This window comes from Microcaecilia unicolor, chromosome 2 (assembly GCF_901765095.1).
Source record: "Microcaecilia unicolor chromosome 2, aMicUni1.1, whole genome shotgun sequence".
NCBI classification, from domain to species: domain Eukaryota; kingdom Metazoa; phylum Chordata; class Amphibia; order Gymnophiona; family Siphonopidae; genus Microcaecilia; species Microcaecilia unicolor.
Window position 1 is genome coordinate 518403908 of NC_044032.1, and position 26228 is coordinate 518430135.

Consider the following 26228-nt stretch of genomic DNA (forward strand, 5'->3'; position numbering starts at 1 on the left):
CTGTCAAGTTGTGATCTGCTGGCTTTGTTGGACGTGGGCTGCAATGCAGATGAGTGTGTCCTGGCCCTGGTCCAGTAAAAAAGCTCAGCCTTGAAACATGTTTAGCACAGCTCCAATTAACTCCAACTTTTGGATAGGAAGCAGATAATATTTTGGGTATTTGAGAAAAGTTGTATGGTAGCCATGTTAGTCCACTTTTAAAGGTAATAAATAGAAATAAATCAAAACATAAAATATAAAATAAGATGACACCTTTTTTATTGGAAATAACATATCTTTTGATTAGCTTTCAAAGGCAACCCTTCTTCTTCAGATCGGAAACCTGTTGAGAACAAACCCTAGCAGCTCTAACACCCAAATAGTTCTGGACATGGATTCCTGAATCCCATCCCTGGACGTGTTCTTTATCAGCCAATCATCCAAGTAGGGAAACACATGTACTTCCACGTCTGCATAGTGATGCTGCAACTACTGCTAGACATTTTGCAAAGACCTTGGGAGCCAACGCGAAGCCAAAGGGCAGAATGTGGTACTGGTAGTGGTGTTTCCCTACCCAAAATCTGAGATACAGTACCTCCTGTGTATGGATATACCTGAATGTGGCTATAAGTGTCCTTTATGTCCAGAGAGTATAGCCAGTCTTGTACCTGAAACATGGGGAGTAAGGTGCCTAGGGCAACCATCTTGAACGTTTCATTGACCAGATATTTGTTCAGGGCCCTAAGGTCTAGGATGGGATGGAATCTTCCTGTTTTCTTGGGGACTGGAAGTACTTGGAGTAAAATCTCTTCCCCTTTTCCCTTAGTGGAACAGGCTAATTGACTTGCAAAAGGAAAGAGCTCCTGAGACAGGAGTTTTTTGTGCTGAAAGCTGAACTTTGAGGCTCTTGGGGGGGGGGGGGGCAATTTGGAGGAGGTGTTTGCCAATTAAGTGTGTAACCTACCAGACAATTTTGAGAACCCACTATTCTAAGGCTATAAGGGGTTACCTTTCTTAGAAAAAATTCCGCCTGCCTCCTACCAGTAGGCTATCTGGGATGGTTACTTTTACTTGGAGCCAATCAAAAGGTCATCCCCTGCTACGACTGGGGAGCTGACAGAAGTCTGAGTTTTTTTGCTGCCTCAGGTGAGGGTGAGAGCTCTGGGCCAAATGGGAAACACATAAGACAGGAAGGCCCCTATGCCTTTAACAGTAGTACGGTCTCCCGTGGCCTGCGCCTGAAAACCTCTTGGAAGAGGAGGGTGCAGCAGGAGTGGATGGGAAAGTGACTTGATGGTATCAGCGTGTTTCTTGATGAGATCAGCAATCTCTTTCACCTTGCTGCCAAAAAGGTTATCACCCAAGCAGGGGACAACCGTCAGCTGCTACTGAACTGCTGGCTCTAGGTCGGAAGCATGCAGCCAGGAGAGTCTCGGCACTCCAATATCCATAACAGAGGTTCTGGATAACAAATCAAAAGCATAGGCTGCCCGGACCATGTGCTTGGCTACTAACTGGCGAAGTTCAGCAGCCTTCTCAGGCAGTAAAGTGTCTGCAAACTCTGTTCAAGAACCACAAATACATGCTCATGAACAGCTGAAATTAATGTGCATTGGAGGACAGCATAGAATTCTGGTACACTTTTTTTCTAAAAGTGTACAAAATATGCATCCTTCCCTGGGAGTGGCAAGGAGTGTGACTTGGAGCTTTTGGCTCTTTTGAGAGTGGATTCAACAACCATGAAGTGGTGAGGCAGCTGGAGCTTTTCAAATTCAGGAAACCTTTGGACTCTATGAGTCAGCCTTCTTGTGTACAGTTTGAACAGAGAGGGGGACTTCCCACAATCTTACGTGCACAGCCTTGAGGATGCTATGAACAGGAACTGTCACAACTTATTAGAATGGGCCTCAAAGTCATACCCTGGGCTCACCCTCAACCTCCTACTTACCTCAGCCATCTCCCTGGCAGAAGAGAGCTCCTCAGGTGGAGGCTTCCTCCTTTCTTGTGGTGGGGATAAGTCCGACGGAAGTTCAAGGGGTCTCGCCTCAAAGGTCCTCTGGCTCATCTTCAGATGCCCAAAAGCAATCTAACACAGATAGTACTGCTCTGAGTCCTCACTGGCCTTGAACTATTGCCCAAATAGGCTGATTCAAGATGATATAGCCGAAGCACAGTACAGAACCTGGAGAAAGTCATCCCCCCCCCCCCCCCCCAAGGCGCTGGACACAGACATCATCTCAGAGGGCTAGAAGTCACCTCAGCACTCCTACTTATTGGCCCAAATCTGCTCCTCGGTAACATGCACCAGCAAAGGCGGAAGCATATAGTCAAGTTGGTCAAGTCCACAGAAGGTATTTGTGCTGAATCAGAAGACTGGTCCCAAACTGATTGGAGGCTCCTACGTCAATGCCGATTCCCTGGAGGGGGAGCAACCTTCAATGCGTGGGTGAATCTCAGGTGTTGCCAGTGCCCCAGTGCTCTACTTCAAGAAGGACTGATGTTGGTGCTTCCTGGCCTCCACCCAACGCACCTTATTGGAGTTCCATGGCTCCAACAAGGATTATGTCCAATCTGTATGAGTCCTCAGTACCGGATCTAAGGTGACACTGGATGCCAAGGCAGGTGGAGACCTCCTTGATGTCAATGCAACCTCAGTGTCTGATGCAGCTCTGTGGGCCACAGAGAACAATGGCAATGGACCAGACTTCTCGGTGCCAAAAATACTTTTGTGCTGCTCTCGATTTGATGGTTCTCTTGGTCAACTGATGACAAAGATGTCAAGAAGCATCATGGTCGAGTGCCAAGCATGACAAGCACTAATTATGAGTATTGGTTTTCAGTATGGTCTTGCCACACCAGGTGTACTGCTTAAAATCACTGGCAGATTTTCTGTGATATGTCAGAGAAGATAGCCAAAGTGAAATCAAATGACTCAATGATTGAAAAACAAAGGGAAAAAACAGAACCCTGACCGAAGCACTCAAGACTAATAGGGCCAAAGAGCTGTTGAAAAAGTAAGGAAATTTCAACTGCCGAAAAAAACAAAGGAACCTAAAAGGGGAAGAAAGGGAAACACTGGATCAGTGAAGAACTGACAAAAATAAGGCAGCAAAGCATCGAGAGAAAGGCAAAAAGCCCAAGGTGCAAAATGCAACACAAGAGTTCTGTGACAAATATCTGTTCAGCTCTGCAGAAAAGGACTGACAAGTCTTGTCACGGTGGGCAGCAAAGCGTATGTGCATGAGCTGTAAGGCTCCCAAAAGCTTCTAAAAAAGAACCTGGGGATTTTTCCCATGCCAGGTCAGTCAGATGACATCACCCCTATGTATGAAGATGATATCCTGCTTGTTCTCAGAGAAACTGTAAACATGCTTCTGTAAAACAGCTCCAAACATTTACCAGAACTAAAACAATACACATTCTTTTAAATACTGTAAAATAGTAGACAAAATACAATACTTACAATCTCTTTAAAGATGAAAGGTCCAGAAAAGCACCTGGTTCTATTTTACTTATAAGGTTGTTTTTAAGATCCCTACAAAAAATGAAAAGGTTTGTCAAAGAATTTCTCTTTAGGGATGTCATACTATTAAATCTATGTATACTAGGACTGCACATCAATTAACATTTTTAATTGCACAATTAATTGCATAAAGGATCTCCCTCACTTTCCTCCTGTACAATGCAAAATATAGACAGCAGATATAAATTCTCAAAACTGACATATTACACTACTAAACTGAAAATAAAATAATTTTTCTTACCTTTACTGTCTGGTGATTTTATCTTTCTAATCATTTGTTCTATGATTCCCTCTGTCTGTGCTCTGAACTCTGTTTCCAGGGCATATGATCAATTCATTATTTCTTTTCTCTCTTCACTTCCTGCCCTTCATTCATCTTTCAAGTTCAACTTTCCTCCATTTTTCTTTCTCCTGAAATCTGTTGTTTTCATCTATTCTCTTCTCTTCCCTTCCCCTCCATAAGCACGATTTCCTCTCATCTTTCTTCTTTTCCTTTCCCCTCCATGGGAACAATCTACTCTCTTCTCCCCTCCATGGGCAGAATATCATCTTCTTTCCTTTCCTCTCCTATCCCCTCCCTCTAAGGGAACAATCTTCTCTCTTTCCTTCTGCTTCCCTCCTGTCCATAGGTACCACCGCCTCTCTTTCTTTTCTTCTCTTCCACTCTCGGCAACCCCCCATGGGTATTATCTCCCCCTCAACACCCCTCCCCCCATGGGTATCATCTTCTCTCTTCTTTCTGTTCTTCTCTTCCCCTTTCCTCTCCTCTCTCCTATATGGCCATTCTCTTCCCCCTGCCAAGGGCACCATCTCTTCTCTTCCCCCTTCCCTCATCTCCTCCCCTGCATGGGCACCATCTCTTGTTTATCTCATCCCCTATTTAAGATCCTGGCATCTTTGCCTAGCCTGACTGCATCTCCCCTCCCCTTTGCCTGCATTCTGGAACCTTGCACTCTCCTTCCCCCATCACCCATTCCACAGTTTCTCGATTTTCTCCCATGGGTCCCAGCATTTATCGCTGCCTTTACTACTACTACTACAAATCATTTCTATAGCGCTACCAGTCGTACGCAGCTCTTCACAATTGAACATGAAGAAAAGACAGTCCCTGCTCAAAATAGCTTACAATCTAAATCAGGACAGACAGGACAAATAAGGGATAAGCGTAGGACAGACAGATAGGATACATAGGGAAAAGGGACTATTGAAGAGAGGAAGACAAGATAAGGTACAAGCAAGTGACAAGTTAGGAATTAAAAGCAGCAACAAACAGGTAGGCCTTTAGCCCGGATTTGAAGGCGGCCAGGGATGGAGCTTGACGTAATGGCTCTGGAAGTCTATTCCAGGCATAAGGTGCGGTGAGATAAAAGGAACGGAGTCTGGAGTTAGCGATGGAGGAGAAGGGTGCAATTAGGAGAGATTTGCCTAGTGAATGGAGTTCTTGGGAAGGAGTGTAGGGAGAGATGAGGGTGGAGAGGTAGTGAGGGGCAGCAGAGTGAATGCACTTATCTACTATAATAAAACTCACCCTCAACATTCTGAAGACAACGTTCTGAAGTCACTCAGTCATTCCCTAAAGGGTTCGTCAGTTCATGGTGGTGAAGCCACAACACTGACCATGAGGCATATTTTCAAAGCACTTTGGGAGGCTAAGTTCCATAGGTTTCTATGGAACTTTGGGAGGCTAAGTGCTTTGAAAATATGCCTCCATGTCTCTCTGCCCCGCCTTCGCATGATGGACCAATCAGAAAAAACACCCTCAACGTTCTGAAACACAAAGAACCATCACAAAACCGTTCCCAGGCAACGCTAGGCGACATAAGACAGACCACTCAGAGGAAACTACGTGGCAATAAGGGAGGAGCATTCACCAGCAGAACAGCTCATTATCTGTGCAGCACGGAGAGCACAGAACCACCGCTGGAACGAGAGAAGAATATTCCTGCTGTGGGTATGTGCAAAAATAGACCGGGGAGGGTGAAGAAATTTTTAAATGCCTAATGCCTGTACTGAAGAGTGCCGGAGGGCGTATAGCACAGACTATATTTGGATTCGCTTGATGTGGAGTCGGTGGAGCCGGAGAACAACGTGCCCCTCACTATCTGGGACATGGGTGAACAGGACAAGCTGCGGCCCAGCTGGAAGGATTACCCGTGACCCAGCCAGCAGCAAACAGCGACCAAGGAAGGGGGAGGAGTAGGGAAACACGCGGAGCGTGTTTCCCTACTCCTTCCCTGCCTAGGAATCGCTGGAGACTGGCTGCCAAACTAACGAAACAAACGCACACCAACGCACCACCTCCATCATTCGAAAGGCATACACTCTTTCTTCAACAGAAATGCAAACTAATAATACAAAACAAACAAAGAATACCCGGTTTCTCATGCGGCTGCAGGTAACTCCCCACCCCCTTCCTCTTCCCCTTTTGCCGAAGCGGCCAAGGATGTGCCCAACCATCCCCAGCCTCAGGCAAGCCGTCTCCCACCTCGGGGATTCCCCGAGCACCCGGAAAAAGACGGCGCTGATTCCTGCAGCGCATAAATGTTCCAGCATTCCCCTGCAGCCGGCCTGAAATGGACCGAACATACCGGATCACCCCTCCGACAGCCCGAGACCGTGCTCTTCTCCCTTCCGCCAACTTAAAACAACCATCCCCGTCCTCAGGCAAGCAGTCACCCACCTCCAGGATGCCCAGAACCCCAGCCCAATGGAAAAAGACGGCACTGCTTCCAACAGCACATTTCTCTTCCAGCGTTCCCCTACAGCAGCCCTGAAACGGCCAAAAAATACCGACAGACCAAGAACGTGCTCCTCTACCTTCCGCCCACCTAAAACAACACTGCTGCCTCAGCACAACACAAAAAAAAAACCTGGAAAAAAACAATCTACCACTCAGCAAAGGCTGACCCCCCTACAACCACATTTTCATTTCACCAACAGAAAGACCCCCCTCCACAAACCTCCTTGACAGACAAAACCACGCACACACAATACAACAGAAACACACCCTCAAAGCCACACACCAATCCATCCCACTTTGCCAGCCCAGCACATCCCCCAACCCCCCACCCAAATAACAAAACAAAAAAAAGACACACATCAACAACCTGCACACACATCCCACACTCACACAAAATAACTCTGTGACACACACACACACACACACAAAAAAAGCCACATGCTAGCGCCTGTTTCATTGGTTTCGGAAACGGGCCTTTTTTACTAGTAGGTTAATAAGAGGAGCTTGAACTGTATACGGAAACAGATAGGGAGCCAGTGAAATGACTTCAGAAGAGGGCTGATATGGGCATAGCGACTTTGGTGAAATATTAAACGTGCAGCAGAATTTTGAACAGATTGAACTCAGGCATCTAATTCTCCCCAACTCTTCCTGCTTGCTGTTACTGTCTGCAGCACTAGATGCACATTACTTCTCTGGAGCCAGAAGATCTCGCTCTACAGCATCCCACCAACAGGAAACAGGGAGTTCTGACAAAGGAGGCGGGAGCTACAGATGGAGGGCTCCCGGCTCAAAAGAAGCAGCATGCATTTACTGCTGCACACTTCCTTGGTGCTGCAGACAGTAAAGGCAAACTGGGAGGGAGAGGAGCGTGTACAAGGAGGCGAGGCGGGACGGTGGCATGGCAGTGAGGCAGAAGCAAGAGAGGAGAAAGCTAAATGAAGAGGAGAAAGGGGGAGACGGAGAGCGACATGGGTAGTGAAGCAAGGAACAATTAAAGCAGAGGTGGAAGAAGAGGTTGAAATCTACAAGAGGGTGAGAGTGGTAGCCTGACACCACCTCAGCGGCCAACCAGGTGAGGTGTATGGGAGAAAAGGTAGCCTCCGTGACACAGGGTGGCAGCTGAAGCACAGTCTTCAGGGCAAAGCCAAGTCTCAGTTAGTGCAAGCAGATGGAGAGTACAAGAGATAAAGGGATTGTGGATGTAGAAAAGCTCTGCTATATAGGACCCTGTGCAGCAGCCTCACTTCCAGTATAACTTCCCAATGAACACCGCCAAACTGTTCCTTATAATCTACTCCCAATCCCTGATACACCATACACTAGCCACCCCTCTTTTAGAGACCAACATCATACCCAGAATACTCAACCTCAACAGACTGTCCAGATACAACACACCTCACCAAACCAACAACAACCCAAACAATGGTAGATCTACAATACACGCACAAAAGCAGCACAAAGGAAAGAAAGGACACAACAAACCCACACAACAGATCACAGCAGATCGCCACTGCGCACCCCCCAATCCCCCACTGGGTGCAGCACGACACCCCCCACCCTCCGGGGTGCATTCTTACCTGCTGGGAGCAGCCGCGCGGCTGTCAGTTCCGCTGGTTCCCTGCTCCTTCTGCCCCGGAATAGGAAGTAACCTGTTCCGGCGCAGAGGGAGCAGGGAACCAGCAAAGCCGACAGCCGCGCGGCTGACTTCTGCACCCCTCCAGCGGCGTGCACCCAGAGTGGACCACCCCGCCCTCGGTACACCACTGCCACCACCACCAAACATGTTGTTAAAACCTACTCACCAAAAGATATAAATACACCTTTATAATGAATAAACAACATTTGAAATATCAATCCAATACTTTTTAAAACCATAAAGGTCAGAAAAAACTGATGTGTAGTGTGCTGCGGCGCACTTACAAATACTGCATCTCCACTGCCTAATAAAGCATAACTGGTTCACGGCATTGAGCTACTCCCACTGCTTCTAATTTCATTATACTAATCATTTAATATCATTATTCAATCCCTTTTTGACAACAGTATTCCATGTAGAAATAAAACGTTCACACCGCAACAACATAGCTGAAAAATCTCCCCCCCCCCCCCTTTAAATTTATCTGTTTCAGAGCCACAAACTGCAAGTCCGAGACGGAATGCCTGGTGGCCAACCAATGCGTAACCAGGTGTGGGATCTCAATTTTGTCTTAGACATTATTTTTAGTGTGTTAGATTACTTCATTTCATCTCCTCAGTGTGAGACAGTATGCTATGAGAAAGTGTTTAATAGTAATATGAATAAAAGCTTTGTATATTCTACATAAATGGAATACCAGTAATAATTTTTTGAGCTACTATTTGTATTTCCAGTAATTATATTTGATATAATCCTGAAATGTTAGTTCTAGTTACCACATTTCTATACAAAGAAAATATAAATTCTGTAATATTAACTCTGTGGAAACTGATATTTGGACTTAAGCCAGTACAATCTGGGCTTGTTTATAAACACACCATTGTGTTAGCCCTCCACTCACAATTTAACAATGTCGGTGTTTTTAGAACTACATTAAAATTTAGTAAATAATGGAGGCAGCAGCAGCAACCAAGCCTCTTGAAAACAAGCCAGACCAATTCAGGAACAACCGGATTTCCCTCTAAAGTACACATTTTCCTGAATGATTTGTTTTCCTTTCTCTTGGAGTTCACTAGTTATTGTTGGGAAATTACAACAATAAATTAGAACACCATGTTGGTCGTGGGGAGGAGGGGGTACATACATACATACATACTCACACAATTTATTTTAAAATAAGTTGAAAGTACCTAAAGAATTAGGTAATCATACTTAAGTTTCACAATATAGAATCTAGACCTCTGATCAATAACACTTTGAGGGGCATAATCGAATGGGGACACCCATCTCTAAGGACCTCCCGGTGAAGGGGCGTGGAAACTCGTATTATCGAAACAAGATGGGTGCCCATTTTTCGTTTCGATAATATGGTCAGGGGACGTCCAAATCTCAACATTTAGGTCGACCTTAGAGATGGTCGTCCCCAGTTTTCAGCCATAATGGAAACCGAGGACGCCTATCTCAAAAATGACCAAATTCAAGGCATTTGGTCATGCACACCAACCAGGCACCCTAGGGGGCACTGCAGTGGACTTCACAAATTGCTCCCAGGTGCATAGCTCCCTTACCTTCAGTACTGAGCCCCCAACCCCCCCCCCCCCACCAAACCTACTCCCCACAACTGTACACCACTACCATAGCCCTAAGGGGTGAAGGGGGGCACCTATATGTGAGTACAGTGGGTTTCGGGTGGGTTTTGAAGGGCTCACATTTACCACCACAAGTGTAACAGGTAGGGAGGGGATGGGCCTGGGTCCGCCTGCCTGAAGTGCACTGCACCCACTAAAACTGCTCCAGGGACCTGCATACTGCTGTCAGGGAGCTGGATATGACATCTGAGGCTGGCATAGAGGCTGGCAAAATTTTTTTTTTTTTAGGGTAGGAGGGGGTTGGTGACCACTGGGGGAGTAAGGGGAGGTCATCCCCAATTCCCTCCAGTGGTCATCTGGTCAGTTTGGGCACTTATCTGAGGCTTGGTCGTGAAAAATAAATGAATTAAGTCGACCAAATGCTCGTCAGGGACGTCCTTCTTTTTTCCATTATCGGCGGAGGAAGCCCATCTCTTAAGCACGCCCCAGTCCCGCCTTCTCTACGCCTCCGACACGCCCCCGTCAACTTTGGTCATCCCCGCGACAGAAAGCAGTTGAGGATGCCCAAAATCGGCTTTCGATTATGCCAATTTGGGCGACCCTGAGAGAAGGAAGTGCCCATCTCCCGATTTGTGTCGGAAGATGGGCGCCCTTCTCTTTCGAAAATTCCCAATTGTGTATCTGGACTTTCATAAAGCGTTTGACAAAGTACCTCATGAAAGACTCCAGAGGAAATTGGAGAGTCATGGCATAGGAGGTAGTGTTCTATTGTGGATTAAAAACTGGTTAAAAGATAGAAAACAGAGAGTAGGGTTAAATGGTCAGTATTCTCAATGGAGAAGGGTAGTTAGTGGGGTTCCCCAGGGGTCTGTAATGGGACTGCTGCTTTTTAACATATTTATAAATGACCTAGACATGGGAGTAACTAGTGAGGTAATTAAATTTGCTGAAGACACAAAGTTATTCAAAGTCGTTAGATTGCGGGAGGATTGCGAAAAATTACAAGAGGACCTTACGAGACTGGGAGAATGGGCGTCTAAATAACAGATGACGTTTAATGTGAGCAAGTGCAAAGTGATGCATGTGGGAAAGAGGAACCCGAATTATAGCTACGTCATGCAAGGCTCCACGTTAGGAGTCACGGACCAAGAAAGGGATCTAGGTGTCGTCGTTGATGATACACTGAAACCTTCTGCTCAGTGTGCTGCTGCGGCTAAGAAAGCAAATAGAATGTTAGGTATTATTAGGAAAGGAATAGAAAACAAAAATGAAGATGTTATAATGCCTTTGTATCGCTCCATGGTGCAACCGCACTTCGAATATTGTGTTCAATTTTGGTCGCCGCACCTCAAAAAAGATATAGTGGAATTAGAAAAGGTGCAGAGAAGGGTGACGAAAATGATAAAGGGGATGGGACGACTTCCCTATGAGGAAAGGCTAGGGCTCCTCAGCTTGGAGAAAAGGCGGTTGAGAAGAGATATGATAGAGGTCTATAAAATAATGAGTGGAGCTGAATGGGTAGATGTGAAGCGTCTGTTTACGCTTTCCAAAAATAGTAGGACTAGGGGGCATGCGATGAAGCTACAATGTAGTAAATTTAAAATGAATCGGAGAAAGGTTTTCTTCACTCAACATGTAATTAAACTCTGGAATTCATTGCCAGAGAATGTGGTAAAGGCGGTTAGCTTAGCAGAGTTTAAAAAAGGTTTGGACGGCTTCCTAAAGGAAAAGTCCATAGACCATTATTAAATGGACTTGGGGAAAATCCACTATTTGTGGGATAAGTAGTATAAAATGTTTTGTACTTTTTGGGGATCTTGCCAGGTATTTGTGATCTGGATTGGCCACTGTTGGAAACAGGATGCTGGGCTTGATGGACCTTTGGTCTGATGTAAATAAACTGTGGGTATAGCAGTGAGCAGCTGTCCCTAACTAAAGCTTGCTTCTGTTTTCTGGAAAGGATTTAAAATTAGAACAGACTTGGAAACCAGATCACATTTTTCTTTTATTTAACCACATAGACCAAAAAGAATAAAGCTAAAGAGCTCTGGAGTAGAAAAATAAATCCAGAAGGAGGGGCACAGTATGGAAGTATTTTCAGAGCTGGTAAAACAAAGTAATGTATATATTTTAAGAGTATGATAATGCTTTTAGAGTAAAATAAACAATTCTGCAGCTTTAATGTGAGCAAATTTGGTCTTTGCATGCTACCAACAGATTTGGTGTTCAGCCAACAAGGCTATGTTTTTGGCTGCCCTATGCTATGCTTTTGCTGCCCTGTGTGAAATGATTATAGTCCTCACCCCCACCCACCTTTGGTGGATTCCAATTGAGTTCTTCATAAGCCATTCCAACAATAGTGCTGTAAGAGTTCTGTAACCTCAATTTTAATATACACAGCGGAATTACAGAAAGGCTACTAAATTTCTACACAACTTCTCTCCAGCCTAGGGACATTATGAAGTACTACATAACCCTGCTAAAAGCTGAGAGTCTATTGCAAATCTGCAATACCGTAACAGCACTGCCAGGAATCACACTGAACCAACCCTACCTATGAAAAGACAGCAATACAGATAATGTACTGGGTCCAAGAATAGCAATATGCCTCCTATTGAGAAAACAGAACAAGAAGGATTGCTACAAATCCCTACAGAGAAACTAACATTAGCAGAAAAACTATATCTCAGTCACACATGCAAAACACTGTCTGCCCCTCAGCAAATATAGCAAAAGGGACTGCAGAAAATATATATATATTAGAGGACAAACCCCTGATATATAATCTGAGGTACTTGGGCCGGCAGAAAACTACTAAATAGCAATTATTCTGGACACGTTTCTAGTTTCTAGGGGATGAGTGTACTTCTTATTTGTCCTTAGATACAGTGAATGATACATACCTGTAGCAGGTGTTCTCCGAGGACAGCAGGCTGATTGTTCTCACGACTGGGTGACGTCCGCGGCAGCCCCCACCAACCGGAAAAAAGCTTCGCGGGACGGTCGGCACGCAGGGCACGCCCACCGCGCATGCGCGACCGCTCCCGCCAGTTGAATGACTAGCAAAAGATGAAACACCCAACTCCAAAGGGGAGGAGGGAGGGTAGGTGAGAACAATCAGCCTGCTGTCCTCGGAGAACACCTGCTACAGGTATGTATCATTCACTTTCTCCGAGGACAAGCAGGCTGCTTGTTCTCACGACTGGGGTATCCCTAGCTCTCAGGCTCACTCAAAACAAGAACCCAGGTCAATGGAACCTCGCAACGGCGAGGGTACAACAGAAATTGACCTACGAAGAACAACTAACTGAGAGTGCAGCCTGACCAGAATAAATTCGGGTCCTGGAGGGTGGAGTTGGATTTACACCCCAAACAGATTCTGCAGCACCGACTGCCCGAACCGACTGTCGCGTCGGGTATCCTGCTGGAGGCAGTAATGTGATGTGAATGTGTGGACAGATGACCACGTCGCAGCCTTGCAAATCTCTTCAATAGTGGCTGACTTCAAGTGGGCCACTGACGCTGCCATGGCTCTAACACTATGAGCCGTGACATGACCCTCAAGAGTCAGCCCAGCCTGGGCGTAAGTGAAGGAAATGCAATCTGCTAGCCAATTGGAGATGGTGCGTTTCCCGACAGCGACCCCTAGCCTGTTAGGGTCGAAAGAAACAAACAATTGGGCGGACTGTCTGTGGGGCTGTGTCCGCTCCAAGTAGAAGGCCAATGCTCTCTTGCAGTCCAAAGTGTGCAACTGACGTTCAGCAGGGCGGGTATGCGGCCTGGGGAAGAATGTTGGCAAGACAATTGACTGGTTAAGATGGAACTCCGACACCACCTTCGGCAGGAACTTTGGGTGGGTGCAGAGCACTACTCTGTTGTGATGAAATTTGGTATATGGAGCATGAGCTACAAGGGCTTGAAGCTCACTGACCCTACGAGCTGAAGTAACTGCCACCAAAAAAATGACCTTCCAGGTCAAGTACTTCAGATGGCAGGTATTCAGTGGCTCAAAAGGAGGTTTCATCAGCTGGGTGAGGACGACGTTGAGATCCCATGACACTGTAGGAGGCTTGATAGGGGGCTTTGACAAAAGCAAGCCTCTCATGAATCGAACGACTAAAGGCTCTCCAGAGATGGCTTTACCTTCCACACGATAATGGTAAGCACTAATCGCACTAAGGTGATTCCTTACTGAGTTGGTCTTGAGGCCAGACTCTGATAAGTGTAGAAGGTATTCAAGCAGGTTCTGTGCAGGGCAAGAACGAGGTTCTAGGGCCTTGCTCTCACACCAAACGACAAACTTCCTCCACTTGAAAAAGTAACTCTTTTTAGTGGAATCCTTCCTGGAGGCAAGCAGGACCCGGGAGACACCATCCGACAGACCCAACGCAGCAAAGTCTACGCCCTCAACATCCAGGCCGTGAGAGCCAGAGACTGAAGGTTGGGGTGCAGTAACGCTCCGTCGTTCTGCGAAATGAGAGTCGGAAAACACTCCAATCTCCACGGTTCTTCGGAGGACAACTCCAGAAGAAGAGGGAACCAGATCTGACGGGGCCAAAAGGGCGCTATCAGAATCATGGTGCCGCGGTCGTGCTTGAGCTTCAGTAAGGTCTTCCCCACCAAAGGTATGGGAGGATAAGCATACAGGAGGCCGGTCCCCCAATGGAGGAGAAAGGCGTCCGACGCTAGCCTGCCGTGTGTCTGAAGTCTGGAACAGAACAGAGGCAGCTTGTGGTTGGTCTGAGAGGCGAAAAGGTCCACCGAGGGGGTGCCCCACTCTCGGAAGATCTTGCGTACCACTCTGGAATGGAGCGACCACTCGTGCGGTTGCATGACTCTGCTCAGTCTGTCGGCCAGACTGTTGTTTACGCCTGCCAGGTATGTGGCTTGGAGGAGCATGCCAAACTGGCACGCCCAGCGCCACAGCCCGACGGCTTCCTGACACAGGGGGCGAGATCCGGTGCCCCCCTGCTTGTTGACGTAATACATTGCAACCTGATTGTCTGTCCGAATTTGGATAATTTGGTAGGACAGCCGATCTCTGAAAGCCTTCAGTGCGTTCCAGATCGCTCGGAGCTCCAGGAGGTTGATCTGCAGATCCTTTTCCTGGAGGGACCACAGACCCTGGGTGTGAAGCCCATCGACATGAGCTCCCCAACCCAGGCGAGATGCATCCGTCGTCAGCACCTTCGTGGGCTGCGGAATTTGGAATGGACGTCCCAGGGTCAAATTGGTCCGGATGGTCCACCAGAGCAGTGAAGTGCGGCAACTGGTGGAGAGGCGGATGACATCTTCTAGATTCCCGGTGGCTTGGAACCACTGGGAAGCTAGGGTCCATTGAGCAGATCTCATGTAAAGACGAGCCATGGGAGTCACATGAACTGTGGAGGCCATATGACCCAGAAGTCTCAACATCTGCCGAGCTGTGACCTGCTGGGACGCTCTGGTCTGCGAAGCGAGGGACAGGAGGTTGTTGGCCCTCGCTTCGGGAAGGAAGGCCTGAGCCGTCTGGGTATTCAGCAGAGCTCCTATGAATTCCAGAGACTGGGTTGGCTGGAGATGGGACTTTGGGTAATTTATCACAAACCCCAGCAGCTCCAGGAGTTGAATAGTGCACTGCATGGACCGGAGGGCTCCTGCCTCCGAGGTGTTCTTGACCAGCCAATCGTCGAGATATGGGAACACGTGCACTCCCAGCCTGCGTAGGTACGCCGCCACCACCACGAGGCACTTTGTAAACACTCGTGGGGCGGAGGCGAGCCCAAAGGGCAGCACACAATACTGAAAGTGCCGTGCGCCCAGGCGGAATCTGAGATACTGTCTGTGAGCTGGCAGTATCGGGATGTGAGTATATGCATCCTTTAAATCCAGGGAACATAGCCAATCGTTTTCTGAATCATTGGCAGAAGGGTGCCCAAGGAAAGCATCCTGAACTTTTCTTTGACCAGGAATTTGTTCAGGCCTCTCAGGTCTAGGATGGGACGCATCCCCCCTGTTTTCTTTTCCACAAGGAAGTACCTGGAATAGAATCCCTGCCCTTCCTGCCCGGGTGGTACGGGCTCGACCGCATTGGCGCTGAGAAGGGCGGAGAGTTCCTCTGCAAGTACCTGCTTGTGATGGGAGCTGAAGGACTGAGCTCCCGGAGGACAATTTGGAGGCAGGGAGGCCAAATTCAGGGCGTATCCGCACCGCACTATTTGGAGAACCCACTGGTCGGAGGTTATGAGAGGCCACCTTTGGTGAAAAAATTTTAACCTCCCTCCGACCGGCAGATCGTCCGGTACGGACACTTTGAGGGCGGCTATGTTCCCGTGGATCCAGTCAAAAGCCCGTCCCTGGCTTTTGCTGTGGAGGCGCAGGGGGCTGCTTAGGCGCACGCTGTTGACGGGAACGAGCGCGCTGGGGCTGTCCCTGTGCCTGACGAGGCCTTCGGGCCGGCTGGTTGTACCTACGCTTTGCAAAAGAATAGGGTGCAGCCTGCCAGGCCCGGGAAAAACGTCCACCTGCTGAGGTGGATGCTGAAGGCGCCCGGTGGGAGAGCTTGTCGAGAGCGGTTTCCCGCTGATGCAGTTGGTCCACCATCTGCTCGACCTTCTCACCAAAAATGTTATCCCCCCGGCAAGGGACGTCGGCCAGTCTCTGCTGGGTGCGGTTGTCCAGGTCAGAGGCACGCAGCCATGAGAGCCTGCGCATCACTATACCTTGGGCCGCAGCACGAGATGCCACGTCACAGGTATCATAGATACCCCTGGACAGGAACTTTCTGCACGCCTTCAGCTGCCTGACCACCTCCTGATAAGGCCTGGACTGCTCCGGCGGGAGCTTCTCGACCAGGTCCGCCAGTTGTTGCACATAGGTCCGCATGTGAATGCTCATATAGAGCAGGTATGACTGGATGCGGGTCACGAGCATGGAGGATTGGTAGGCCTTCCTCCCAAACGAGTCCAGAGTGCGAGACTCCCGCCCCGGGGGCGCCGAGCCGGTATCCCTCGAACTCCGTGCCCTCTTGAGAGCAGAATCCACGACCGCCGAGTCATGGGGCAATTGGGGCTGCATTAACTCTGGGTCGGAGTGGATCCTGTACTGGGACTCTGCTTTCTTGGGAATGGTGGGGTTAGTTAACGGTCGCACCCAGTTCCGAAGCAGTGTCTCCTTGAGGACATTGTGCAGCGGCACCGTGGAGGACTCTCTAGGTGGCGATGGATAGTCGAGGACCTCGAGCATCTCGGCCCTCGGCTCTTCCACAGAGACCACGGGGAAGGGAATGCTGATAGACATATCCCGCACAAAGGAGGCAAAGGAGAGGCTCTCGGGGGGTGAGAGTTTCCTCTCCGGTGAAGGCGTGGGGTCCGAGGGAAGGCCCGTAGACTCCTCTGAGGAGAAATATCTAGGGTCCTCCTCTTCCCCCCACGAGTCCTCTTCCTCGGTATCGGACATAAGCTCATGTAGCTGAGTCCTGAACCGGGCCCGGCTCGACGTCGAGGCACCGAGGTCTCGGTGTCGTCGAGCGGTGGACTCCCGCGCCGGCGGGGACGGAGCTCCCTCCATCGACGTCGACGGGGACTCCACCTGCGTGGCGGTCGAGACCGGCGCCGCAAGCGGCGGCGGTGTCGACGGCCCCGGCGCCGGGCTAGAGCTCACCGGCGCCACAGACATCGGCGCCGAGGGCGCAAGCACCCCCGGCGCCGGCACAGCCTGGCGCATCAGCCCTTCCAGGATCCCCGGAAGGATGGCTCTGAGGCACTCGTCCAGGCCCGCTGCCGGGAAAGGCGGTGGGGCCGGTAGGGGTGTCGGTGCCAGAAGCTGATGGGGGCCAGGAGACGGCACCGAGGTGCCGGAACCCTGACGCGTCGGTACCTCCACGACCGACGGGGACCTCTCCTCTCGACGATGACGCTTCGGCGCCGCCTCCTCTCCGATGTCCGGATGCACCGAGGGCGACCGGTGACGACGCTTCTTGTCTTTCTTCCGATGCGCGTCACCGGTGCCGGGAGGTATGGAGGAGGAGGAGGACGATCCCCCTCGGTCCCGGGGAGCCGGGTCAGACAGGGTTCGGTCCCGAGGGCCACGGGCTGAGGGAGTGACCGGGGCCGACTGCCCACGCGGCCGCTCACCCCTACCCTCGCCAGCGGACCGGCGGGCCGACGGGACCTGTTCTCCTGGGGTCAATGCCATCGGTGCCGATGTCTCGGGCATCGATACCGGTACCGAAGGACCGGGCGTCGATACCGATGCCGTTGAGGTCGACGTCGAGGGGCCGGCGCAAGTTCCAAAAAGACGGTCCCGCAGAACTTGCCTCGCAACCTGAGTCCGTTTCCGGAGACCGAGACACAGGGAACACGACTTGATATTGTGCTCCGGCCCGAGGCACTGGAGGCACCAAGCGTGGGTGTCGGTCTGCGAGATCGGCCGGCCGCAGCGACCACACTTTTTAAATCCACTCGGGACCCTTGAGGACATCGACGGAAAAATCGCGTCGGCGAAGTCAAAGTCGTCAATGGTGGCTGAAATCACACCACGAAAAAGAAAACGACCGTGCGGCCACTAGGCCGCAACGCGGCGTCCCCGCCGGAAGCGAGGGAAACAGGGAGCGCGTGCTCCACACGCGCAGGGTTTCTTTTTTTTTTTTTTTTTTTTCAAAAAAGAAACCGGACGGTAACTAAACAAAGTACCTATGAAAAGACAGCAATAAAGATAATATGCTGGGTCCAAGAATAGCAATATGCCTCCTATTGAGAAAACAGAACAAGAAGGATTGCTACAAATCCCTACAGAGAAACTAACATTAGCAGAAAAACTATATCTCAGTCACACATGCAAAACACTGTCTGCCCCTCAGCAAATATAGCAAAAGGGACTGCAGAAAATATATATATATATATATTAGAGGACAAACCCCTGATATATAATCTGAGGTACTTGGGCCGGCAGAAAACTGCTAAATAGCAATTATTCTGGACACGTTTCTAGTTTCTAGGGGATGAGTGTACTTCTTATTTGTCCTTAGATACGTCTAATTAGCTGTACCAATGAAAGGAACAATGCCACAGATGGGAATATATTATTTATTAGAAATATAAAAATAAATGTGACAAAATGCAAAGCAGGTTGCAAAAATAGACTTGTACTTCAAAATAGATTATCACATAGATAGATAGATAGATAGATAGATAGATAGATAGATAGATGATATATGGAGTGGAGGAGTGGCCTAGTGGTTAGGGTGGTGGACTTTGGTCCTGGGGAACTGAGGAACTGAGTTTGCTTCCCGGCACAGGCAGCTCCTTGTGACTCTGGGCAAGTCACTTAACCCTCCATTGCCCGCCGCATTGAGCCTGCCATGAGTGGGAAAGTGCGGGGTACAAATGTAACTAAAATAAAAAGAAAATAAAAAAATAAATTAGCCAAATAAACTATATGAATAAGTGATAATACAACTAATCACAACACTAATATCCTAAGGAGATTATAAGAATTTACACAACTAATGTCTTGTGCAAAATACACACTTAGCAGCTAATAATACCACAACTGACCACAAATCCTTAGATGAACCAGTCTTTTTACAGACAAAAACCTTAGAATAACTAATCCCCTGTAGCTGTAAATCCAGTCTCTTACCTTGCAGTCCTTATCACAGATGTCCAGTGGGGCAGAAACAGATTTCTCACTGAGACTCTAGCAGAATCCTCTGCGAGTCTCTCAGCCCAGGAATAAAATCCAAGTTCTGTATACCGATAACACAGTCTTTCAGGTGAGGCCTAGTACTGTAGCTGAGCTGACCTTGTCAGCTTGTTACAAGGTATTCAGTTCACTGGTGTGTTTAGAAAATCAGTCTCTCACTCTCCAGCACTTCTCAGAGCATCTATCCACCAACAAATATTCTGTTCTTCTCCCTTCTCTCCTCTCTCTTCAGTCCAACATTGGCATCTTTCTGAGTCAGGTGATACCTATGGACCAATCACAAATGGTGTAATTCTGTCCAGCAGAATTCATGGTGAACAATGCAAGGCCTTGTGATAGCAGCAAAGAAAGTCTTATCAGTCAAGGTAGCAAACTTCCCTGTTGATTCACACGTACTCCCGGAGACTCTGTCTCTGTGAGGTAAGCTCCTCCACGCTTCCCAGGAGATAACTAGAGGCTAATTTGCAGTAAACAACATGTCCTTGAATGAATGGTTTCTGATGGTTTCAGATTTATTCAGGCCACAGGCTGTCATATCAATTATAAAAGGATGGTTCAGGCTTGTATAGGCCCCAGACCAGCAAAGGTGAGATAGCAGGAAAATACCCCTACAGCACCACAACTTAGAAAGAAAAAATATGCATTCAAAAATTTAACTGAAAAACTTCAAGAAGTCAGATTCTGCATGCAAACCAATATTGGAGAAACAGGAATATACTTTCTTCTGGTATTCTTTCTTCTGGTATTGAACAAAATACAGGAGATGTCCATTTACAAAACTTAACATATTCCAACTGATACATTCAAAATAAAATATTCTACCTTTGTCATCGGAGCTTTTTATTCTTTTCAGTCACATTAGTTCCAGTCTTTGCTTTCTCTTGGGGTCGGCTTTCCATTTGCCACTTCACCTCTCTCTCAATTTTCTTCCATTCCCTCTTTATATCTGTCTCTGACATATTGATCTCTTCCTTTCAGTTCTTTTCTGCCTAGCCATTTAAACTGCACTCTCCTCAACATTCAGTCCTCAATCTTCTCCACTTTATCTTTCACCTACCAACTTTCCATCTTCCCATTCCATATCCCACTTACCATCTCCCAAGCCCTACCTCTCACTCCTCCCCCAGCTTCTTATTCCCATACACACTCCTCCTCTTTCACTCTCCTTCCTATCCTAGCTACCATCTACTTTTCTGTCTCCTCTCTTTCCCTGTCATCATTCTCCCCAGTCCCTTTCTTCTGCATGGTATCCCCACCCATACTACAAAAGCTCACCTTTACCACTTCTACAGCTTTATTTCCATCTTTGTCTCACTGATCTTGCCAAATGCCTACCACCCCACCATGGCCTCTACCATATCCAACATCTCCTCCTTTTCTCCATCCTGTTTTCCACTTCCTGAAATCCAGAATCTTACCCCTTCTGTCCCCTGCATTCCAATTTCTACCTTTTTCTCTTTTTTCCCAAGTTGAGCATCTCCCCCTTCTCACCTTTCTGAACACCTCCAGTTCAGCACTCCCCTTCCCCCCTCCGACATCTCTTCTCCTTCTCTTTTCCCCTCCCCTCAAGTCCAGTAATTCTAGTCAAGGCTAGCAGCTACATAAATCCCTGGGGTTTTTTTCGCCCTACCGCATTCTTTCCTGGATCACAGCAACCACATGCGACTCTTAATCAACACTTCCAGTGCAACGGGGCAGTCTCCTCATAAAACGCCAGGTACCAGGTGAAATATTTTCTTATGTGCTAATTTCCTTTCACTGAGTCCAGACAAGTGGGTTGTGCTTCCCAACCAGAAGATGGAGGCAAAAAATAGTGACTTTCAGTGACATCACCACTACGATAAAGATTGCTGCAGCCGTGGAACTCACATGTATACTTCTGTCAAAGCTGACATTAAAACTCCCCTTCTCAAAGGACACAAAAACAGTTTCTGTCCACCTGAGCCCTGATCAAATGTGCTCTCAGTGCAGAAAGAATCTATTAAAGGAAAAGCAGAAAGAATATTATTTGAAATTGAAAGGGGGGAATAGAGTTAATAGTAAGAAATGATTTAAGTTGGTAAAGGATCCCGTTGAATAACTGCAGAATGTCTGTGCAGATTTTGCATCAGCAGATGCAATAGCTTCTTTTTTTTCAGGATCAATCCGCCAAAAGTTATTACAACCATTTAGGAATAATTATGAAGATGTTATTGATTCACAGCTTGCATGCCTGCAGATAGACACTGGACTGATTTTAGGTTATGATGAATGGAGGATGTGAAAAGGGCCTTCTCTAGATATAATACCTCCTTTTGCTCCTTGGACACATTTGTCATATGTGATGAAGGCTGCTTTTCTCTATTTTTTATATGATCTGTTAAACTGGATACAAGGTTCATTATCTCAAGGGCGGTTTCCAGGGAGCAAGGGAGCAATTGTGCTAACAATTCCTAAGAATCTTTAAACAAGTCTGCAGGAGGTCACAACCTATAGACCTGTGGCTTCGATTTCCTTATTTGTAAATATCATGAAGGGCCTGGTAAAGGACCAATTTCAGTCTAATTTAGAAACAGTTGGAATTTTTCACAATATGCAATCAGGATTTAGGAAACAATATAGTGCTGAGACAGTGATAGGTACAATTGTTGGTGAAGGAAGAGTTTGTTGAGAGGACAGAGGGCTGTGCTATTGCAATTTGATGTCTTGTGCTTTTGATTTAGTAGATTAAGAAGGCTTACTGCTGATCTTGGACCAAGTTGGTATCTCAGGGAAAGTGTTGGAGAGGGTACAAGGTTTTTGACCATGCGAACATACTGTCAAATTTCAGGGCAAACACTCCATGTCCTGAAGAGCAAGGGGTGGCTCAGAGGTCATCCCTTTTGCTGACCTTATTCAATGTATTGATGAATTCCTTGGGTTTTAGATTAAGCAGTGCTGATTTTAAGACCTATATCTATGCAGATATTACAGGGTTGTTGGATTTGTTTTGTTTTATTTTTACCAGTCCTTTCTTCAGTAAACGCAAATTCTGCAAGGATATAAAATTGCTTGAATTTACTGGAAGGTTGGATACAAGATCATCGTTTAAAGTTGAGTACGATAAGGATTCAACATTTTTAATGCTGGGTCAGTTAGCTAAAATTTGAAATGAAAATATCTTAAAAGGTTTATAATTCTGATTTTAAATTTGGCAAGAGTTTGAAAATTTTAGGGGTCCTTTTACTAAGGTGCACTGAAAAATGGCCTGCCGTAGTGTAGATATGCAGAATCATTTTTCAGCGCATCTGCAAAAAAATGCCTTTGTTTAATTTTTGCTGAAAATGGACATGCAGTAAAATGAAAACTGCTGCACATCCATTTTGGATCTGAGACCTTACTGCCAGCCATTGACCTAGCGGTAAAGTCTTGCGCAGTAATGACCTATGCGCGTCAAATGCCACTTGGCATGTGCCCGATACACATGTTCGAAAATAAAAATTATTTTTCAGACGCGCGCCAAAAATGAAATTACCGCAAGAGCCATGTGGTTGCCAGGCGGTAACTCCATTTTGGCGCTTTACGCGGCTTAGTAGAAAGGCCCCTTAGGGGTCACATGAATGGGTTCCCTTTCTCTAGATGTGTAAGTTAACGTAGTAGTGAAGAGAACTTTTCTCTTTCTAAAAAGAGAATTAGGAAACTGTTTGATCAATCAGTAATTAGACTGTTAGTGCAGAGATCTGTGCTATCCCAACTGGACTACTGTAGTATAGTCTACTTGGGCTGATCAATGTCTCTTTTGAAAAGATTGCAAACTATTCTAAATGTGGCAGACTGTCCAATCTCTTCAACACATGTTAGGGATAGGGTCTCCCCTTTGTTCATAAACATGAACTGGAAGCCTGTGGAGGCGTGGGTGTATTTTAAATTGTGTGTCTTGGTTTTCCATATAATTCATGGTCAGGCACCACAATATTTCTCCTCTTTGTTAGGTCTTTTAGGTAAAACAAGACCAGACACATTGCAGAATTCTTTTAGGTTACAGTTTCCAAGTCCCAGGGGTATTTGTTTTAAAATGATATTTTCACTGAGTTTTGCCTGACAGCCCAACTGTGGAATCAAATTCAAAACCAAATCTGGACCTCGAGAGACTATTTTTCATTTCGTAAACTTTTAAAGGCTTTTCTTTTTAAGACATTTTTATGTTAGAATATGGTTTATTAATTTTTTGTATTTCCCAGTGAATGTCCGTCTCTCTAATTTTTGGAATCTTCATTAAACTGTGAGGTAGATGTGGAATACAAGAATAATTCTGTATTTGTATTTTGTATTTGTGCAATAAGTAGGTAAAACTAATGGCTTCATTTATATAGCAAGCCAACACAGATTTATTTTAATTAATATTTCCAACAATCTTCAGGTATCAACTTGAATACAGAAATTGCACTCCACTCATAGGCAAAATACACAAACAATAATATTCTTGTTCTTTTTTATTTTTTAATTTTATCAAGGAAGGAATTAAGGAAGCTAATCTCCTTTTAAACCCTTCTTATTATTACTCGCTCTCTCTTTCTTGTGGTCTCTGGCTGACATCGTTGATCTCCTTTTGTTGCTCTCTTTATAGATCGATAGATAGATACATGGAGGGGCATAATCGAATGCGAACGCCCATCTCCATGGGCGCCTATATCCGTGGGTGCCTATATCCGTGAACGGGACAAACCGTATTTTCGAAAAAAGATGGGCGCCCATCTTTTTTCCGATAATAGGGGTTGAGCAGGCAAATGCCTAGGAGTTGGCCGTTTTTCAGCTGGGTGCTATTGGTTTTCAGCGATAATGGAAACCGAAGGCGCCCATCTCAAAAACGAACAAATCCAAGGCATTGGGTCGTAGGAGGGGCCAGGATTCGTAGTGCACTGGTTCCCCTCATATGCCAGGACACCAACTGGGCACCCTAGGGGGCACTTTTACAAATTTAAAAAAAACAGTAAAAGAGCTCCCAGGTGCATAGCACTCTTCCCTTGTGTGCTGAGCCCCCCAAAACCCACTGCCCACAAGTCTACACCATTACCATAACCCTAAGGGGTGAAGGGACACCTACATGTGGGTACAGTGGGTTTTGGGGGTTTTTGGAGGGCTCAGCATTAACCAGCACAAGTGTAACAGGTAGAGGGGGGATGGGCCAGGGTCCGTCTGGCTGAAGTCCGCTGCACCCACTAACAACTCCTCCAGGGAGCTAGGTATGACATTTGAGGCTAGCATACAGGCTGAAAATAAAAAGTTTTAAAAGTTGTGTTTTTTTTGGTGGGAGGGGGTTAGTGACCACTGGGGGAGTCCATCCCCGATTCCCTCCAGTGGTCATCTGGTCATTTAGGGCACTTTTTTGGGTCTTGTTCGTGAAAAAAAAGGGTCCAAAAAAAGTGCCCTAAATTCTCGCTAAAAATGGCTATTTTTTGCCATTATCGGCAAAAGCCGTCCATTTCTGTTCGGCCAATAACCACGCCCCAGTCCCGCCTTCACCAAGCCTCCGACACGCCCCCGTCAACTTTGGCTGTTTCCGCGATGGAGTGCAGTTCAAGACGCCCAAAATCGGCTTTCAATTATACCGATTTGGCTGCCCACAGGAGAAAGACGCCCATCTCCCGATTTGGGTCAAAATATGGGCGTCTTTTTCTTTCGAAAATAAGGTGGATAGGTAGATAAGATAGATGCTTTGGTTCCAAAGATTTTGGCTGCTGTCTAACATTTCCAAATTTTTCCCACACTGGTTCTTAACATCACATGTAAGTAAATTATTTCTTGAATAATAATTATGGATAACCCCAAAAAACTGGGGGAGTGGGGGAGGGAATGGAAGAACAAATCTGAATCACTGTGCTGAGATATATACTACTACTACTTATATACAAGATGCATAGCATGTACATAATACAAAAAAGTTGCAAATTTTTTAGCATATGCACCAAAATTACATGAAATATACAACAGAGTTTTATATTATTATTATTTATTTATTGCACTTGTATCCCACATTTTCCCACCTATTAGCAGGCTCAATGTGGCTTACAAAGATCTGTTATGGCAAAATAGCAAGGAAGAAATACAACTGGTGTTGCAAAGAGATAAAAGAAAACAAGAGGATCTGGTTATGCAGCTGTACATTGAGACATTCTGAATAAAGGAGTGTAAGGGTTGTGTTCAAGTAATTATGGGTTCTCATGGTAGGCTTTTGTTAAAGAGATAGGTTATGCGGAATACAATGAAATATCTTTAGCTATATTGACTCGGAAAATAAAATAAAAAGCAAAAATGAAAGCATTTAAATACTTACAGTCTTTCAAGAAATTTCAGTCCAGCAAAGGATCCATTCTTCAACTCTGAAATTTTATTATTGTTCAGAATCCTGTAAAAAAATTAATAATTTAAAAATCCTTCCAGTTTCAAACTATTAAAATACAAAGAAGTCAATTTAATTCATACTTTATATGAACACTACATATAAACAGTGTGGTTTTACCAGCAAGAGATCATCATATAAAATAAATCTGACCAATTTTTTTGATTGGGTAACCATAAAATTAGACTGTGATATAGAGTGGATATGACATACTTGTCAACATTTTTTATTTATGAGCCTCCAATGCTGAATATTAACTAAGCAGTCTAAGGATGTACTGCAAGGTGTCAAATTAGATTATAAATTCACTAGTAAAAAAGCCCCATTTCTGATGCAAATGAAACGGGGGCTAGCAAGGTTTTCTTCTGTGTGCATGTGGGAGTGTGTGTGTCCCTGCCCTCTGCCCTCTCTCCCTTCCCCTGTGCTGTCCCCTCCCCCCTCGGAGTGGAGTCCTTCAGTGTTAAGTTTCTTGCTCTGCTGTGTTTGTGTTACAGAGATAGTGAGGGCTTCTGCCCTCTCTCCCCTCCCCCCTCTGAGTCCTTCACTGTTACAGAGAGAGCGATTTGATTTTGTGCTTTGCTGTGTTTTCCTTCACTGTTTGTGTTACAGAGAGAGCGAGGGTGGGGCAGACACTCATGGGGAAACCGGATATCTCTCCCCCTTCACACTTCCGGCTGGAGACTTCATTTACAACGTTGGTGGTGCCTTTTATATAT

The 26228-nt window shown here is 46.5% G+C and overlaps 1 protein-coding gene across 1 annotated transcript in view; it reads right to left on the reverse strand.

The window, feature by feature from the left end:
* The window catches only part of ADGRA3 (adhesion G protein-coupled receptor A3), a 203271-nt gene that overhangs the window by 143025 nt on the left and 34018 nt on the right, over positions 1–26228 (reverse strand). The window contains exons 2-3 of the mRNA XM_030191235.1: positions 25447–25518; positions 3443–3514 (exon numbers count right to left, since the gene is read on the reverse strand). Coding sequence (XP_030047095.1) covers positions 3443–3514; positions 25447–25518 — 144 coding nt within the window. The remainder of the gene's footprint in view (positions 1–3442; positions 3515–25446; positions 25519–26228) is intronic.